Genomic DNA, 20,277 nt, shown 5'->3' on the forward strand with positions numbered 1-20,277 from the left:
AGTAGTTTCACTGGTTGGTATTCTCGCTTTATCTAGAGCAAGTTGTATTTCGTCTTCATCATAGCCTCTATCAAGGACGCAACCGGCCATTCCATTTCAATATTTTTTTTATTATTTTACTTACATGTACAATTTTGATAAAGGAACAATATTTATACATCTATCTTAGTAAAAAAAAAATTATCTTCATAACAATTTTTCTTTACTATTTTCTGTATGTTGCATATCAATATATAAATCTCTTTGGATTCTTTTAATTTCAAAGTATTTTTATTTTTTAACATAGAAAAGATAAAGAAAAAGGATAGATAAAGATGTTGCCTGAAAGGAAAGGAATGGGAAGGGGAGGGAATGCTTAAGTGCTAAAAGGTAAGAGAGACAAGGGATAACAATCAACCATGATCAGGATTCTACCTAAAAACCGGAGGCCACAGTTCCCATACCTTATAGAAATTATCTAATTTTTGATTAAGTTGAGCTGAAAGTTTTTCCATTATTTTAACTTCATTCACTCTTAATTATTGTATGTCTCGATGGTACATTTACATTCTTCCACGCCGCTGCTATAGAGCAATGGGCTGCTGTAAGAACAATAGAGATATTTTTTTCTGATCGTATTAGATACCTCTTCAACAGGCTTTGCTAATAAATATGTTAGTGGGTCTAGCTGGATTCTTGTATCTGTAATTTCCTGTAACATATTCTATATCTTTGTCCAAAACTTTTGAATCTGTGGACATGATCACCATATATGTACCATATCTCCTCGCAGGCCACATCCTCTCCAGCATAAATCTGATGTGCCTGGGGAGATCTGGCTCAGCCTACTCGGGATTAAGTACCATTGAAATAAAATGTTGTATTTATTTTCCTTCGTTATCGTGCAAATTGAAGTTTTAGCTGCCGATTCCCAGATATCCTTCCAGGTTTCCCCATCTATTTCTACATTGAGTTCTTCAGCCCATTTTAACATATAATTATGATTCTGAGGAGTTGTTGCTAGAATTAATTCCTCATGATATAATATTGCCATTATCTAATCCATTAATCTCCATACCTAATCTTCAATACCAACTAAACGAATCTGGAAAAATTTCTGGATATAAAATCAATAATGACAAATCAGAAGCTTTAAATTTAAATTTGACAATACCCGAGATGTCACATTTACAAAGAAATTTTAAATATAAATGGAATTCCAAACATATTAAATATTTAGGAATTAATATAATAAATTCATATCAAGATTTATACAAAAGCAACTATCCACCCCTATTTGAAAAAATTAAAGCAGATCTTCAAAGATGGAATAGCTTCCAGATATCATGGATAGGCAGCATTGCCTCAGTAAAAATGAATATTTTACCAAAACTATTATATATTTTTCAGACAATCCCAATAAAAGTCCCATTAATTGAACTTAAATATCCAAAATAGAATTTTCCAATTTATTTGGAAAGAAAAAAGACCAAGAGTGGCAAGGTCGGTAATGTTAGCTCACAGAGGACGCGGGGGCATGGGAGTCCCAGACATCATCAAATACTATCAGGCGGACCAATTGAAACAAGTGGTGATGTGGAACAACGACCCGGCAAATTATGATCGATGAGGTGTACATGGGAAACTTGGTCTAAAAACAAAAAAAAAATATTCACTAAATTCAACTCCATCGTTATTAACGCATATATTTAATAATCCTGAGTTTAAACCAGGATGCGCAAAAAATACATTCAAACAATTCAGAGAGCTAAATATTATAATGGTAACGGACTTGGTAGTAGAAGAAGGGAAACCAATGACATTTAAGGAGATACAAAGAAAATATCAAACACATGATATTCCAATTTTTAGTTTTCTTCAAATTAGACATTATTTGTTGAAATTATCTCAGAAAGAGAAATTTGAAAGACTTTGTAAAAAAAGGTGTGTATCAAAAGGGGTTGATCTCCAGAATATATGCAACCGGCCATTCTGGATAGAGACTCCTATACGTCCAATGGATTACTCGTGATCCTGCGTACTCAGCATCTGAGAGTACGGAAGTCCCTTCTTCAATGGTTGGGGGTGATGGCTCTTGGCATCCAGAAGCGTATTCTTATCAGTGGGTTTATTAAAAATCCTAGTGCAAAGTCTATCATTCTGTATGTACACCATAGTATCTAGAAATGTAATTTCAGTTTTATTGTAGCAAGATGTGAAGCGGATGGTTGACGGAATGTTATTGATGTAAGATACATATTCAATGAGTTCTTGTTCACTGCCACCCCAAGCCATGAATATGTCATTCATATAGTGGGTATAATGTTTAATACATTCCGCATGTGGGCCATCGTTGAGGAGGTGGGTTTGTTCATACTCCTTACATAAAGAAGTTCGCATATGACAGGGCCATATTGGACCCCATCGCCGTCCCCATAAGTTGCAGATAGAACGATCGTTCAAACCTGAAAAAAGTTTTTATGTAGTATTATTTCTACAAGGAGTTAATTGAATTCAGGGGACGGTCCAGTATAGCCAGTGTACCCGCTGAACTGTTGTCTGATGGCATCCATTAGATCATGGTGCAGTATTTTGGTATATAAACTCGAGACATCTAGGGTTACTAGTATGGCATTGCTGAGATTTATTGTTGATTTAGCCAATTTGTTAATGAAGTCCATGGTATCCCGAACATAAGAATGCATTTTGGTTACCAATGGTTGTATGTGAAAGGCCATAAACTGGGAGATGGGGTAGCATAGGGACCCCCTTACTGAAATAAATTGGTCTCCCTTGTGGCCTCGTAAGTGATTAATGTACTTTTGGCAATACAATTAGGTCCGGAAATAATTGGACACTGATGCAAGTTTTGTTATTTCGGCTGTGTACCAAAATAAATTCAAGTTACAGTTAAATAATAAATATGGGATTAAAGTGCAGTCTATCAGCTTTCATTTGAGGGTATTCACATCCAAATTGGAGGCAGGGTTTAGGAATGACATCTCTTTAATATGTAGCCCCCTCTTTTTCAAGGGACCAAAAGTAAATTGGACAATTGACTCAAAAGCTGTTTCAAGGACAGGTGTGGGCTATTCCTTCATTATTTCATCATCAATTAAGCAGGTAAAAGGTCTGGAGTTGATTCCAGGTGTGACATTCACATTTGGAAGCTGTTGCTGTGAAACCACAACATGCGGTCGAAGGAGCTCTTAATGCAAGTGAAACAGGGCATCCTTAGGGTGCAAAAAAAAAAATCCATCAGAGATAGCAGGAACATTAGGAGTGGCCAAATCAACAGTTTGGTACATTCTGAGAAAAAAAAAAGAACGCACTGGTGAGCTCTGCAACACAAAAAGACCTGGACGTCCACGGAAGACAACAGTGGTGGATGATCGTAGGATCCTTTCCATGGTAAAGAAAAACCCCTTCACAACATCCATCCAAGTGAAGAACACTCTCCAAGAGGTAGGCATATCATTATCCAAGTCTACCATAAAGAGAAGACTTCACGGGAGCAAATACAGAGGGTACACCACAAGGTGCAAACCATTCATAAGCCTGAAGAATAGAAAGGCCAGATTAGACTTTGCCAAACAATATCTAAAAAGGCCAGCCCAGTTCTGGAACAGCATTCTTTGGACAGATGAAACCAAGATCAACCTGTACCAGAATGATGGGAAGAAAAAAGTATGGAGAATGCTTGGAACGGCTCATGATCCGAAGCATACCACATCATCTGTAAAACACGGTGAAGGCAGTGTGATGGCATGGGCATGCATGGCTTACAATGGCACTGGGTCACTAGTGTTTATTGATGATGTGACAGAAGACAGAAGCAGCTGGATGAATTCTGAAGTGTATAGGGATATAGTGTCTGCTCAGATTCAGCGACGTTGATTGGACGGCGCTTCACTTTACAGATGGACAATGACCCAAAACATACTGCGAAAGCAACCCAGGAGTTTAAGGCAAAGAAGTGGAATATTCTGCAATGGCCGAGTCAATCACCTGATCTCAACCCGATCGAGCATGCATTTCACTTGCTGAAGACAAAACTTAAGGCAGAAAGACCCACGAACAAACAACAACTGAAGACAGCTGCAGTAAAGGCCTGGCAAAGCATCACAAAGGAGGAAATCCAGCGTTTGGTGATGTCCATGCGTTCCAGACTTCAAGCAGTCATTGCCTGCAAAGGATTCTCGACAAAGTATTAAAAATGAACATTTTATTTATGATTGTGTTAATTTGTCCAATTACATTTGAGCCCCTGAAATAAGGGGACTGTGTATGAAAATGGTTGCAATTCCTAAACGTTTCATACGATATTTTTGTTCAACCCCTTGAATTAAAGCTGAAAGTCTGCACTTCTATTGCATCTCGGTTGTTTAATTTCAAATCCATTGTGATGATGTACAGAGCCAAAATTATGAAAATTGTGTCAGTGTCCAATTATTTCCGGACTTAACGGTGTTGTATATGTCCCTTGCTGCAGTGGAAGTGCTGTGTGCTGGGTGATAATGGTGAAAGGCGGGGTTGCAGACCTGTCTAAGACATGCAAATTAACATACAGTAATATTTCAATTTGAGATATAGATGATAGATATAGATATATCTATATATCTATAAGTATATATATCACAAAAAAGACACAAGAAGTCTCAAGAATGAGCACACAATTAGTGCAAGCGAAAAAACCCTTTGGGCGAAGTTCCACATCTGGAGTCTTAGTTAAATTGGGGCAAGTTGGAGCCAACCTGGATTGTAAATTAGAGGCTTTCCTAAAGACAATAGAGGGTTTGGGGGGAAGAATTTGGGCCAAGGATGGATCTCTCAAAAGAATGGGCCAATGTTTGTGCAAGACCCGTCTGATATCAGGTGCCATAGAATAAGCTGCGTGATGAAAGACACAGTGTCCAGGTTGGCTCCAACTTGCCCCAATTTAACTAAGACTCTAGATGTGGAACTTCGCCCAAAGAGTTTTTTCGCTTGCACTAATTGTACAGCTTGTAAATATAGTTCTAATCAAACAACTTTTAGTTCTAACGTCACTGGTCAAATATACAATATCCGTTCACACATTGACTGTCACTCTGTGTTTGTCATTTACCTATTACAGTGCCCCTGCGGGCAACAATATGTTGGCCGCACGGGGAGGGCTTACCAGAGACGCATATACGAACATGTGTATAAAATAAAGAAAGGGTTAACTACACATAGTGTATCACATCATTTTTTGACCCACCACCAGCAAAATCCCAAAGGCCTTAAATGTCAAGCCATCGAAGTATATCCGGGCAATTGGAGAGGGGGAGATAAAATGAATGGTATAAGTAAACGTGAGTCATATTGGATATATGAACTTAAAACATTATCTCCCAATGGTCTTAATATTGAATTTGACTTATCAGCTTTTTTGGTAAAGTAATTCATTACTATTTGTTTTAATAATTTGTGCCTCACACAATCATCCAACTCTCTTTTTTGCTGTTTGCTGGTATTGGCAGTTTTAGTATTTTGGGTTCTTTTTATGTTTTGATTGATGTATTCCCCCATTCACTTTCAGTACTGTGCCTTTAAGATCAGGTTTGTTACGGTCTCTATTTTATTTGGTTTATTTTTCTATTGAGTGTTTTTTCCTGCTTTTTATTGTGATGTTACATTTCTATGTATATATTTATGTCCAATTAGTTTGATGTTTATCTGTTATCACTGTTAAGGATTGACTAGTTGATTGTTGCATTTTATGCTTTTGTTTTATGTTAATGTTTTAATTAGTGCTATTGTATATATATGCTAGCACTTTGTATTCCCATCATGCCCCTGACGAAGTGACTGACGTCACGAAACGCGTAGGGTGGTTTCTATCTGGCTGAGACTTTGTACATTCTCCCCCGGTAGCCCTATGTCCCTCTCAGACCTAGCCTGAGCCTTCTGAGTTCCCTGCTTCCTGCCCGGGCGCTTCCCCTGCCTTCGCGCTAAGGGGTGACGTTACCGGGTTATCGCGAGACCTTTTGGTCTGCGTGAATTGCTCCGGTGATCCCTCCGGCAGCGTCGGGTCCAGGCTCTCTCCTGCGGTACCCCTCACACACCTGGATACCTGCGAGTGTGACAGGAGTGGCCGTCCCGGCATCGTGGATCCTTGGAGGCTGTGTTACTACCATCTACCACACAGGCATTGGTCTGAAGTACTGGGCAGTTGTGCTACGGGCTTATAACTTACAGCAAGGCTGTAAGTAGGGTTTCAATTTTATCCCTACCGGATGTCATCGCTTTAATTGTGTCTCTAGCCCAACATTCATGTGTTTGTTGTTTTATTTACATATTTTTATTCACTTGCATTAAATTTGTAATTATTTCCTTGCCAATCTTTTCAGTGATTATTTGTTTATTGTTGTTTTTAGTTGCACTATGATCTTTTTCTTTTTGTCTTATTTGTTTGTCCTTCCATGAGACTTCATTGAAGATCCCTCCCTGGATTTCTCTTCAGCCATATTGGACTTTATATTTGGTCAGGTTTTATTTATATTTTTCTGCAGGCGCCAGTATTTTGTTTTTATTGTCTTTATTGGTTTGTGTGAATCTTTTGCCTTGGCAGCCCCCACTTTAATTTTTAAGTGCATGTATTTTATGTTTGTCACATATGTGTCATTATTTTTATATTTATAGCATTAGCGCTGTTCTCACTGCTCTTCCCTTTTATTTCCTTTCTAAAAAGATGCACAACCTTTTTTGAAGATATCTATTGTATCGACCATCACAGTCTCCATGGGTAATGAATTCCACATTTTAACTGCCCTTACTGTAAAGAACCCTTTCCTTGTCACTTGTGAAATCTCCTTTCGTCCAACCTTAAGGGATGACCCAATGTCGTTAGCACTGCCCTTTGGGATTAATAGTTATTTTGAAAGCTCCTTGTATTACCCCCGAATATATTTGTATATAGTTATCATATCCCCTCTTAGACGCCTCTTTTCTAATGTAAATAAATCTAATTTAGCTAGCCTCTCCTCATAAGTTAGATTGTCAATCCCCTTTATTAATTTCGTGGCTCTTCTCTGCACTCTCTCTAGTTCCATAATGTCTTTTCGTAGGATTGGTGCCCAAAATTGTACTCCATATTCAAGGTGTGGTCTTACTAATGCTTTGTAAAGGGGCATTTTACTTCCCTTTCATCCATTGCCCATTTGATGCAAGATAAGATCTTGTTTGCCTTTGCAGCTACTGCATGACTTTGGGCACTATTGCTAAGCCTGCTGTCTACAACCACTCCTAAATCCTTCTCTATCATGGATTCCCCCAATGTATTCCCATTTAATTTGTAAATCGCCTGTTTATTCTTGCTTCCCAAATGCATAACCTTACATTTATCTTTGCCTTTGCAGTAGCTAGCACAGCATTATAAGGGGATTGAGCTGTATATAGAGATATAGATATAAAAAACCGCCACAGACAAAATTGTGTGTCTTTGAACTAAAATCTAGCACTATAACGGACACTTAATGACAATGTTCTGTCACACAGTTCGCAAAGTAAGACTTCTGACAAATCGCAAAGTGCAGCGATGCGCGAGAGATCTAAAAATGTTTTACAGTCAAAATCCTTCCGCCGCGAAGGATTTTCTGGTTACCTCAAAGGGGGGACGCTTTTGAAATTAAGTATTTTTCTGCATGCAGAGGAGTACATATGTGTTTTTACATTTTTATATGCATCTATAAAAGAAAATAAATCACAAAAACCAGCAGTTTAGAAGAATGAATACAGCACCACACCAAGGTATGTGGAGTAGAGCTAAGTGTAGGATGTTTCAGTTCATCAGAGAGCACAGAAACGCAGGTTGCTTTTCTAACTACAATACACTTACCTTTATTCCAAGTACCTTGGTGGGAACCCCAGCAAACGCAGCAGGGGTTAAATTACTATTACCCAAAATAGGGACGTTATGAGTAAATTAAATCAGAGAGAAGAAACTAACAAATATGGGTTACCCCTTCAAAATAGGAACATTCGACAAGAGGCTTTTATTTAAGGTCCTTCCACCCCTCTGGGAAGGGTTCATCAAGTTTGTACAAATGTTTTGTTCCGGAACATGCAGGGCAACACATCTAAACAGGGGAAATAGTAGTACGATTGTGAAGTCTACTGATATTACTTCTTTGGATGTTATTCTGCAATATGATAAAGGCTTCACAAGACCCAAAGGCATTTGAAGGAACAAGACAAAATTATGGTGCTTCCAATGAGTGACGTCATTTTTGGAGCAGAAAGAGAAAATGAGCTATTCACAACTTTATTTCCTGTTTCAGTAGTCAACCTATACAAACATTGATGGAAGCCAAGCACACATTAGAAGAAGAAATTAGCTAAATACGAACATTATGGCACAGACTTCTGAAGTGGAAGTACCAATTTGATGGACTGTTCATACATTGAGACAGGGAACATTGCAGACAGCCTTAAGAGAGCCACGGACATTCACTGCAGAGCTAAGGATTCGTATTCATTACTGCTTTATTTACCTTAAGTGTTTCTCATGCTAGTTGATACACATTGAGCTTAGGTGCTACTGCATAGTGATTCTTCATTAATTGCTGCTGTCTCCTGTCAGTCTGCCCATACTATCAGCATTTTGGATACAGTTTAGTCAGTGTTTTAGGTTATCACCCTTAGGTGATAGGGTGACTGTACAGACCAGGTTTAGTCAGGTTCACTCACCTTACTTCAGTGGAGAGCTATATAGGTAGGAGATGTATTCATTAGGGAAGTACCATAGACTGTTCTAGTCTGTGGGAACGGGCTTGAGAAAGGGGCTCTGTAGGCTCCGAAATGTTGCCCCCTATATCACCTCAATTTATACTTATGTACTGTGCTTTTTTGTTACGTTTCCCTTTGTTTTCCCTCCTTTCCCTTCATTGTTGTTAGCTTGTTCCATGAGATGTACTCTCGTTGCCTGTGCTGGGATTGACTTTGTAGCTGCTTTATTCACAAATATATTATTAGATTCTATTTTTGACATATTTGTCTGCTTTTCCTATTTGTGTGCTGGGGGCCTTTTGTATATATTGTTGCTTCCTTTTTGGGGGATATGAGGTGCCTCCTTGCTCCCGTGCACCACTCAGTTTTCTATTAATTGCTATTTACCAATATTTTTTTGGGTGGAGTGCTACCTAACACACACTTTTTATACATTGAGATAATTCATTGGGATTCAGTCATTGCCTGTATTACTCTAAATGTATTGTTCCTTTTACAAAAGGAGAACCAATAGATCAACATGTATTAAATTAATAATATAACTAATAATAAACAACTGTGATTGTTTCACTTAAACCACTAGGAATGGGCAACACCATCTCATAGGTAGTTCAGCAGAGAGGCACATGGCTCTGTAATCACTGTAAAACACCAACAGATCTACTTGCCCCGGTATCTGAGTATTATGTATCTGTAGCAGATCAGGGACACGCATTGCATATTGGCACAAAAGCAGAGTGTTAAAATGTAGTGTTACGCAGACAGAAGATGCAGGTCACCAGATCATTTCAACGTTTTTCCGTTCTCTCAGAACTTCTACTTTGATCTGTAGGAATATTCTCCTTGCTATTAGAGGGCATAGTTGATAGATATGATGCCTCTGGTATAGATCCCATTTAAGAGATTCTACATGTTCCAGCTCCTAGCTGCACATGCACACAGGGAAACAGAGAAGTTACCCAGGAGTTTCCACCCCCAAATTCCCAGCTTCCCATTCGGAAGTGGCGAGATCCGCCTGCCTTGCCTGGGAAAGAATGAGAGCGCTGCACAGCAAGCACAAGAAAGAGGATTTAGAACCATCATAATATTATGGCCAGTGAACTCAAACATCCCTCTAAAAGGGGCGATCATCTATGGACTAAGACACAAGGAAGATGTGGTCTATGGTATACTATTTTAAAATATTTAGCAACAACACAAATATAAATGAAATGCACTTAACAGATCTGTAATTAAGCAGAAGACACAACACCTAAAAAGTGATCTGACCAGATGCCAAAAAGTAAAATGTGTCTAATTCCACTTACAAAATGGCTATGATGAAAAACATTGACATAGGATTTTATACAGTTTCTAATTTGTCATTCACCCTATGCGGTCTTGGGGGATAGAATTGATTTGCAATGGTCTGTAACGAGGGGACAGTTACAAACAGAAACCTTACACAAATGTATTATCTATGTAAACTGATACATTGGCAAACGGTTTCACAGTTATCGTCAGAACCAGTAACACACAAAATCACAAATATATTGCATTGATTACAGGTGAATACAATAACATCGTGACATACTAATGCTGATCATTTGGAAAGGGTCAAACATAGCATTATGATACTTTGTAGCAGCAATCCCGGCTACGTATTTTTTTTTTTTAATCTTGGCTAAATTGGGGGTTCCCCCTGCTATTCGGTGGCCCCCGTCCCAGAGGAATTTGTAGGTTTTTCGTGCTGATTTTGACACACATACACACACACACACACACACAAATCTACAAATATGGCGGCAGACTACAAACAGAGACCGGCATCAGCAATAGAAATCCGTGACGTTCTCCCCCAATGATGTTGCCGCCTGTTTAAGCTCTGACCTGGGCAGCCATGTTTCCCAGTGGGAAATGTACAGTATACACGGGATTGCTGCTTTAAAATTGATAACTGATCCGTTTTAACGGTTTACTATTAAAACAGGTAAAACTGTTGAACGCCTAGTATTCGCCAACAATAAGAAAGCGTTATTACAAGTTATTTCACTTCCCCCTCACACTTTTACATTAAGTATGAATACCTTGCTGGTAGAAGCCTTGTAGGTGGTCTTCAGTTTTTGGGAAAGCTGACTTGTACTATGACTGGCTGGGGAGGCAAAAAAACAACAACAAAAAATAAACATACTTAAAAAAACAGTGCAAAAAAAAGAAATCATTATTTCTTTTTACTAGATCAGCGATGCGCAAACTGGGGGGCGCGAGACTGAGTGGGCCACGGGGTTTACAGGGGCCCCGCGCACTTCCCGAAGGCACTTAAATCACGTGCCGGGGGAGCTGCAGGGCCTCTGTAAACCTGACTTACCTTGGCTCCAGTGGCTTCTCACTCGCGTCGCCATGGCAACGCAGCATCATCATCATATGATGCCAAAGCCGGCGTGGAGGTGAGGGGACCGCCGGCAGGGGGGCACAGGGATAAAAGTTTGCGCCTCCCTGTACTAGTGCTTTACTAAATGTTATTCTAGCAGTTTCAACATTTCAATGCAAAGATCAGACTTGCCGGGACAGCGGGGTGTGGGACCTTACCATGTGGCAAGAATCTCCAGCAACACAAACATTAATCCACATGCAGTTGCTTCTTACATTTAAAGAAAAAGATAGGCCCCAATTTACAAAGGAGTCTTCTGCCGTACGACATGTCCTGGAGCTGGAAGGCAGCTTATGTAATATTGGGTGATCTGTACCAAGTGCTGTGTCATTTCTCATCTCTCCGTCAAAGTATCAAGGAGCTTTGCTGCTTTTCTTTTTTTTTTTGCACCAATTTGCTCCACTTGCACCATTAGCATTTTGGCAAGAGGTTACAGAAGGAGTTAGTGGAGGAGAAAGCAGGCGCAATATTAGATGTAACAAAAACTTGCGCAGTCTTCCACTCTTTGCAGCAAATAAACCCGCCAGGTTTAGATGGCGTTAACCTCTGCTCCAAGAAAGATCTGCAGCAAACGTACAGAGCATAAGCAAAAGTCGTTTCTATGTTGATGGCGCAAATAAACGCAGATGCAAATATCGCCCCGTGTTTGGGAGCAACTTGCACGGTTTTATGACATATCTAATTGACTGGGCTGAAAGGTGCCATGTGGCAGAAGACTGCTTAGTAAATATGGCCCATAGTTCTCCTTCCAGTAGCTGTAAAGCTCATGGTATGTCACTAAAGTACTGGACTTGAGTTGCCAATGCACAACTGTGAAGTCACACACAGTGTACGTTTATACTCTCATTACACGATCAGGACTTGGTGTAGAGTTAGACTGCTCGCGTGACTTTAAAGAGAAGTCTAAAAAATAAAAGCCTATATAAAATCATATTACACTATATAAAATCATGGTGCAGATAACCTGTTTTTAGATTTGCAAAGTGTCTTTTATAATAATAAAACACACACACACAAACCGCAATAATAGCTATTTGTCCGTATGAGCAGAGGCCAAGACTACATTTCAGATCCTTCCAACTTATATTCACTTAACATATTTTCCAGTTAAAAAATTCCTTGAAGTATATTTAATAATGTACATTCAAAGTTACAGTCTCAATGTTGTCCTCTCTTTGAATCCTCAACTCTTGCAAAGACACAAGTTGTAAAAAGTTACTGAACCAATTATGTATTTTTTAAAGATGTATTGGCATAAACACATACTGTATGTAACTGTGTAATTTCTAACCTTTTGTTTTCATTTGTCCTTTGCTTAATTCCGCTCCATCAACGGTCTGTCCTTCTACTACCAAGCGTTCATTCAGTGTATCTATTTCCCGGCGCACTTTCACATAGGAGAGGGGGATGAAGAAGGAAGAAAATTACTATACAGCCACCGCAAGGTATCAAAAAGCTTGGAACACTACAACATTCTTCTATGAAAAGGTTTTCAAAGTTTGCCATCACGGATGGGTGTGTGCGCGTGTGTGTGGGCGTATGTGTGTGTGTGGGCGTGTGTGTGTGTGGGCGTGTGTGTGTGTGGGCGTGTGTGTGTGTGAAGGTGGCATCAGTAAATTAATTACACAAGAATGTCACAATATTTGTCTATTTTCCAATTACATATTTGCAACTTTAGAGCTGGCTACCTGCAATGTATTGTAGATGACTGAGGCACAGACCCTTCAAGCTCTAAAGTTACCAAGAAACAAAGAGGCTTCATAAGCATGTATAAGGAACAGTGGCGTAACCGGCATCCCGTTAAACCCTGCAATGCGGGAGGCCCCCGAGAGCGCGCGAGGCCCAGCGAGCTGGTGCTGGAAGTTGGGCCCGTCTGCAGCAAGAGTTCGGGCCTAACTTTAGCGCCCGACTGCTGTTGCCTCTGCTTGCTGCGGGGGTGGGGCCCTCACTCCTCTGTGGTCAATTCCTCCCCCCGCCAGGAAATCGATCAGGCCCAACCTTCTGCCCTCGTAGCCAGTCATCATCAAGCGGCTAGCTCTTGCCTCCCACACAGACGAAAGGTAAAATTATTTCTTGGGGGTGTGGGGGTGTGTGAGTGAGAACTTAGTCTAGGGGAATTTACTAGGGGGTGGGGGGGCTGTGGAGGATAGAGAGACCAGAGGGATGGAGAGGGCGCGTGAAGGGATGGGGAAAGACAGGGAGAGGGAGCGCGCGCATGGGTGGAGGGGCCACGTGCGCAGGGGGCACGCAGGGAGGGCACACATACGAGGAGTGCTCGTTTATTATTGTATTATTTGTATAGTAGCTTGCCCATTCATTGCCATTGTGGCAATCCATGCCAATATTGTGGGTATGGTTTACCACTATCACAATAAAATAGTTTATTGCCAATTTTTTTTAAATTTAAATGTCATGTATTTTATTTAGTGCTGTTTTTTTTTTTTATTTGTAGCTTGTCCGTTCATTGCCATTGTGGCAAGCCATACACAAATTGTGAGCATGGTTTAACTCGGTGACAATCAATGAGTAGGGAGGTGGGGGTAGTTGCCCCGGGGGAGGGTGATTAGGCCTCCTGGGTGGGTAGCGGGAGGGGGGGGGGGGTTAACCCCTTAATTACCATAGTGGTTAATAACCGCTAAGGTAATTATGGGATTACAGGTCAGTAGTTAGTTTTTTTTATTTTACTGTCGATGCCTACTGAAGACGAGGAGGACGAGGACGGCCTTCATCCTGGCGGGGATAAGTACAACTTTTATTTACTACAGTATATGCTGGCTGGGTAATGTTTTATTTTTAATGGGCAAATGTGCTATTATTCAGATATGGATAATAGGGATTTTGCCCATTACTGTAGTGTATGTGTTAGGAAGGGGGGAGGGGTATAGTAGGGTGCCTTCATTGTGATTATCTTTGCTCCCATTGAGGGCATAGGTAACCACACTGGCAATCAATGAGTGTATTGGTGTTTGTATTGTATTTTAATGTTTATTGGGGTTAGAAGGGGCGAGTTAAGGGGGTAGTGCCACGGGGTTGGTTGTTAGGCCTCACGGGTGGGTAATGGGAGGGGTTAACCCCTTCATTACCTTAGCAGTTACTACTGTTAAGGTAATGAAGGGATTAACCCTCCCACAACCTTCCCGGTAAGCCTAATTACCCACCCTGGGGCAACTACCCCCTTCACCCACCCATTCTACCCCTCAATTAACCAGGTACTTTGGCTTAACCCCTTCATTGCCATAGCAACTTGCCGCTACGGTAATGAAGCAGCTTTTATTTTAATAACAGTACTGAAGCCAGGGGTCTCCGGAGCTGAAACCCATTCATTTCAGCCTCGGGGACCCCCTGCTTCCTGAGTTACAGGCCTCGGTATTGGGTGCCGGTATCTCCTGCATAGCTTAAATGTCCCGGTCACGTAGGCCATGACACGGGAGAATTTAAACATGGCAGAGAGACCGGCACCCCATAACGGGGCCTGTAACTCTGGAAGCAGGGGGTCCCTGGCTTCAATACAGTGTTATTAAACTAAAATAAAAGCTGCACAACCACCTGTTAGAGGTGCGCAGGGAGAGTGACTGATTCAGTCTCACTCTTACTGCGCGTCTCTTACAGACAAGTGCAGCCAGGTAGGATTCACACAGCGCGAGTCCCATTCAGAAGCAGGGACACCCGTTGTGTTAATCCCGATGGGCCACTAAGTCTGGCCTCTGGGATTCCAAAACGTGGCATGGATTACGTGAGGCGAGTGCAACCGACCATAATGCTGCATCTGTACTCTACCTCACTTTCGAGTGCAGAGGCAGCGGAAATGTTGCTGGGGCGGATTGTATCTTCTCCCTGCTCCCATATCTACTTAATGAGCTTGCACTGATAAACACTGGCCCTCTCCTGTGCTAATCACTAGTCCCCAGTGCAAAGCCATATTCACCAGCACACCAGTATTATGCAGCCGATCGGAGCGTGGAGAAGTTCCCTACCAACGGCTACAATGTCGCTCTGCCTGTGCACTTTATATGCATGTGTGTGATGTGCTGCAGTATACGATGTTGCCTCCCAATGATCTAAACACTATCATTTCATTTATAAAGAACTTTCAAATTGGTTCAGATTACTTGTTAGATTGTACCCATCTAATTCCTTATATTATTACATCACATATATGACCAAGTTGAGATTCACTGGGACATGACAGATAAATGGGTTACGGATCAATCATTTTCCTGTTCAGCTGGTACTCCGAGTTACAGTGATAATAAAATCATCAATAATACCCCCGACTCATCAAAACCACAACACACTTAAGGCATCATTTATACAAACATCTAGTATTATATATTATAATATACATATATTATATACACATTTCTCCCCACTATTTAATGCCGTGACCAGATAACGTGAGGTTTCTACCCACTGTTAGAAGTCCGGGCCCTTTCAGGGGAGTTGACTGCAATACTCACATTCCAAGTTTTCGATGTAAAGATTCTCAAATTCTCTTTCTATTTGCCCAAAAAGCTCCACAAGTGTATTGCGAACAGATGATGGAAGCTTGGAATCCTGTGTGACATGAAGACAGAAAAACAATGGAAACGTAATCATTTTATCGGATCTATGCATCTCTACCTCCAGCTCCACAGGCATCGGAATTAAGAAATGGTTCCTACGTCAAGACAGAGGGGTAGCCAACTCCAGTCCTAAAGAGTTAACAAATGGTCAGGCTTTCAGGCTATCCCTGCTTCAGCACAGGTGGCTCAGTCTTTGACTGAGCCACCTGTGCTGAAGCAGGGATATCCTGAAAACCTGACCACTTGAGAACTAGAGTTGGCTACCCCATGCATTAGAGCAATTGGCTTAATCATGTATGGCAACTTTTGTCGTGTATTTATTTATTTATAAAATATTTTACCAGGACGTAATACATTGAGAGTTACCTCTCATTTTCAAGTATGTCCTGGGCACAGAGTTAAGACAAATAATACATGGTTACAAATACAGTTACATAAATGAACAGGGTATACAGGCATACCCCGGTTTAAGGACACTCACTTTAAGTACAATCGCGAGTAAGGACATATCGCCCAAAAGGCAAACGGCAGCTCGCGCATGCGCCTGTCAGCACGTCCTGAGCAGCAATACCAGCTCCATACCTGCACCGAAGCTGTGCGCAAGCGGGGAGATTATAGAGCCTGTTACAAATGCGTTATTTACATCAGTTATTCACGTATATGATGATTGCAGTACAGTACATGCACCGATAAAGTGAAGCACTACTTTTTCCCACTTAAGTACATTTTCGCTTTACATACATGCTCCGGTCCCATTGCGCACATTAATGCGGGGTATGCCTGTTCATTATATACAAGACATTGCATGCACAGTTAAAGATGTGTATGGAAAGGCTCGTGTAAATGAATTCCTGGTCGAAGGATTTTTGCATTGTATGTGTGTTGCATCAAATCTAACAGTGTTCAATAAATATGAACTGACCCTATGAGACCTATAAACGTAATGTTCCTCTGTATTATTCCCTTATATATCTCTCCCTCTCGCCACATACACAGTGAGGTTTATAGCGTTCAAGTAGAATTGCTCTTTGTTCCATTTACAGTTTAGCTAGTAAAGCAATTAGTAAACAGAAAACATTTGATCACAATGCAATCTTTGCTACTTCTAAGGCTAAGGCCCCGCTCCCAGAGTCAGCGCGCCCGCACTGCAGACAGGCGGGGCGCTGACATACACAGACCGCGATATGCGGTCTGTAGGGAGCGGGAGCGTGAGGTGGGCGGGAGTGGGAGGCTTGAGCGGGAGGGGGGGCGTGGCTTGAGCGGTGGGACCCGCTACCTCTCCCCCCCCCTCCCTCCACGGCTCGGGCTGCTGATTGAAGGTAAGTAAAGCAACACACACACACACACACTCATACACACTCATACACACAGACAGGCACACACACACGCAGGCACTCATACACACACACACAGACAGAGGCAGGCACTCAGGCACACACATACACACACACACAGACAGACAGGCACTCACGCTGCTTTCCCCCCACACTCCTCCCCGCTCCCAAAGCCTCTCCTCCTCCCGAAGCCTCCCCTCCCCATTGGCTCACAGCCACACCACGTGACGCGTAAACGCTAGGGATCACCATTCTCTTGTATCCCATAGCGGCTGACGCGCCACAGCGTGTAGTAAGCTGTGCAGCCAGGGGGGACTGGGACCGGCTCCGCAGGATTCCCTTGCTGGTGGGGAACTCGCGTGTGGCCGCCCGCGCCGCCGAGTCCCAGGCCTAAGGCTGCGTCCATGGTTACTGATTGCGTGCTGAGGAGAGCGGATGCTGAGGGAAAGCGGGTGCTTTCTCTGGCCTTAGACCGCGCGCCGTCAGGGGGCGTGTCGGGGGGGCGGGCCAGTGACGTCACAGAGCTGGTTCGCCCTCATTGGGCGAACCGCTCACGTGACCGGCCCTGCGCTCCGGCAAGCACGCTTGCGGAAGCGGAAGCGAGCCCCTGCTAAAGCCGCTCTCATTGCGGCTGCAGGGGCTCAGTGCCGAGCGTAAGCGCGCCTCAGCACGGGTCAGCGCGAGGCCTTACACTTAAAATCAGTTGTAATAATTCTACAGCTTCGTAAATGTTGCCCCAAAATGCAGGTTGAGTTAGACATTGTATACTCTGCAGCGACACCACTTCCACAAGGGCTCACACACACACACAAAGGGCTCACACACACACACACACACACAAAGGGCTCACACACACACACACACACACACACACACACACAAAGGGCTCACACACACACAAAGGGCTCACACACACACAAAGGGCTCACACACACACAAAGGGCTCACACACACACACAAAGGGCTCACACACACACACAAAGGGCTCACACACACACACAAAGGGCTCACACACACACACAAAGGGCTCACACACACACACAAAGGGCTCACACACACACACACACAAAGGGCTCACACACACACAAAGGGCTCACACACACACAAAGGGCTCACACACACACAAAGGGCTCACACACACACAAAGGGCTCACACACACACAAAGGGCTCTCACACACACACACACACACAAAGGGCTCACACACACACACACAAAGGGCTCACACACACACACACAAAGGGCTCACACACACACACAAAGGGCTCACACACACACAAAGGGCTCACACACACACACACAAAGGGCTCACACACACACAAAGGGCTCACACACACACAAAGGGCTCACACACACACACAAAGGGCTCACACACACACACAAAGGGCTCACACACACACACACACAAAGGGCTCACACACACACACAAAGGGCTCACACACACACACAAAGGGCTCACACACACACACAAAGGGCTCACACACACACACACAAAGGGCTCACACACACACACACAAAGGGCTCACACACACATAAAGGGCTCACACACACATAAAGGGCTCACACACACATAAAGGGCTCACACACACAAAGGGCTCACACACACAAAGGGCTCACACACACAAAGGGCTCACACACACAAAGGGCTCACACACACATAAAGGGCTCACACACACATAAAGGGCTCACACACACACAAAGGGCTCACACACACACAAAGGGCTCACACACACACAAAGGGCTCACACACACATAAAGGGCTCACACACACATAAAGGGCTCACACACACATAAAGGGCTCACACACACATAAAGGGCTCACACACACATAAAGGGCTCACACACACACAAAGGGCTCACACACACACAAAGGGCTCACACACACACAAAGGGCTCACACACACACAAAGGGCTCACACACACACAAAGGGCTCACACACACACACAAAGGGCTCACACACACACACAAAGGGCTCACACACACACACAAAGGGCTCACACACACACAAAGGGCTCACACACACACACAAAGGGCTCACACACACACACACACACACACACACAAAGTGCTGAGGAGAGCGGAGGCTGAGGGAAAGCGGGTGCTTTCCCCGGCCTTAGACCGCGCGCCGTCCGGGGGCGTGTCGGGGGGCGGGCCAGTGACGTCACAGAGCTGGTTCGCCCTCATTGGGCGAGCCGCTCACGTGACCGGCCCTGCGCTCCGGCAAGCACGCTTGCGGAAGCATAAGCTAAAGCCGCTCTCATTGCGGCTGCAGGGGCTCAGTGCCGAGCGTAAGCGCGCCTCAGCACGGGTCAGCGCGAGGCCTTACACTTAAAATCAGTTGTAATAATTCTACAGCTTCGTAAATGTTGCCCCAAAATGCAGGTTGAGTTAGACATTGTATACTCTGCAGCGACACCACTTCCACAAGGGCTCACACACACACAAAGGGCTCACACACACACACAAAGGGCTCACACACACACACAAAGGGCTCACACACACACACAAAGGGCTCACACACACACACAAAGGGCTCACACACACACAAAGGGCTCACACACACACAAAGGGCTCACACACACACACAAAGGGCTCACACACACACAAAGGGCTCACACACACACACAAAGGGCTCACACACACACACAAAGGGCTCACACACACACACAAAGGGCTCACACACACACACAAAGGGCTCACACACACACACACACACACACACACACACAAAGGGCTCACACACACACAAAGGGCTCACACACACACAAAGGGCTCACACACACACATAAAGGGCTCACACACACAAAGGGCTCACACACACAAAGGGCTCACACACACAAAGGGCTCACACACACAAAGGGCTCACACACACAAAGGGCTCACACACACAAAGGGCTCACACACACAAAGGGCTCACACACACAAAGGGCTCACACACACAAAGGGCTCACACACACATAAAGGGCTCACACACACATAAAGGGCTCACACACACATAAAGGGCTCACACACACATAAAGGGCTCACACACACATAAAGGGCTCACACACACACAAAGGGCTCACACACACACAAAGGGCTCACACACACACAAAGGGCTCACACACACATAAAGGGCTCACACACACATAAAGGGCTCACACACACATAAAGGGCTCACACACACATAAAGGGCTCACACACACAAAGGGCTCACACAGACACACACACACACAAAGGGCTCACACACACACACAAAGGG

The 20,277-nt window shown here is 43.3% G+C and overlaps 1 protein-coding gene across 6 annotated transcripts in view; it reads right to left on the reverse strand.

The window, feature by feature from the left end:
* The window catches only part of WDR37 (WD repeat domain 37), a 144,425-nt gene that overhangs the window by 74,950 nt on the left and 49,198 nt on the right, over positions 1 to 20,277 (reverse strand). For all 6 annotated transcript variants that reach the window (XM_075587788.1, XM_075587784.1, XM_075587783.1 and 3 more), the window contains exons 3-5: positions 15,598 to 15,694; positions 12,432 to 12,527; positions 10,797 to 10,861 (exon numbers count right to left, since the gene is read on the reverse strand). In XM_075587788.1, coding sequence (XP_075443903.1) covers positions 10,797 to 10,861; positions 12,432 to 12,527; positions 15,598 to 15,694 — 258 coding nt within the window. The remainder of the gene's footprint in view (positions 1 to 10,796; positions 10,862 to 12,431; positions 12,528 to 15,597; positions 15,695 to 20,277) is intronic.

This window comes from Ascaphus truei, chromosome 2, assembly GCF_040206685.1.
Source record: "Ascaphus truei isolate aAscTru1 chromosome 2, aAscTru1.hap1, whole genome shotgun sequence".
NCBI lineage: Eukaryota > Metazoa > Chordata > Amphibia > Anura > Ascaphidae > Ascaphus > Ascaphus truei.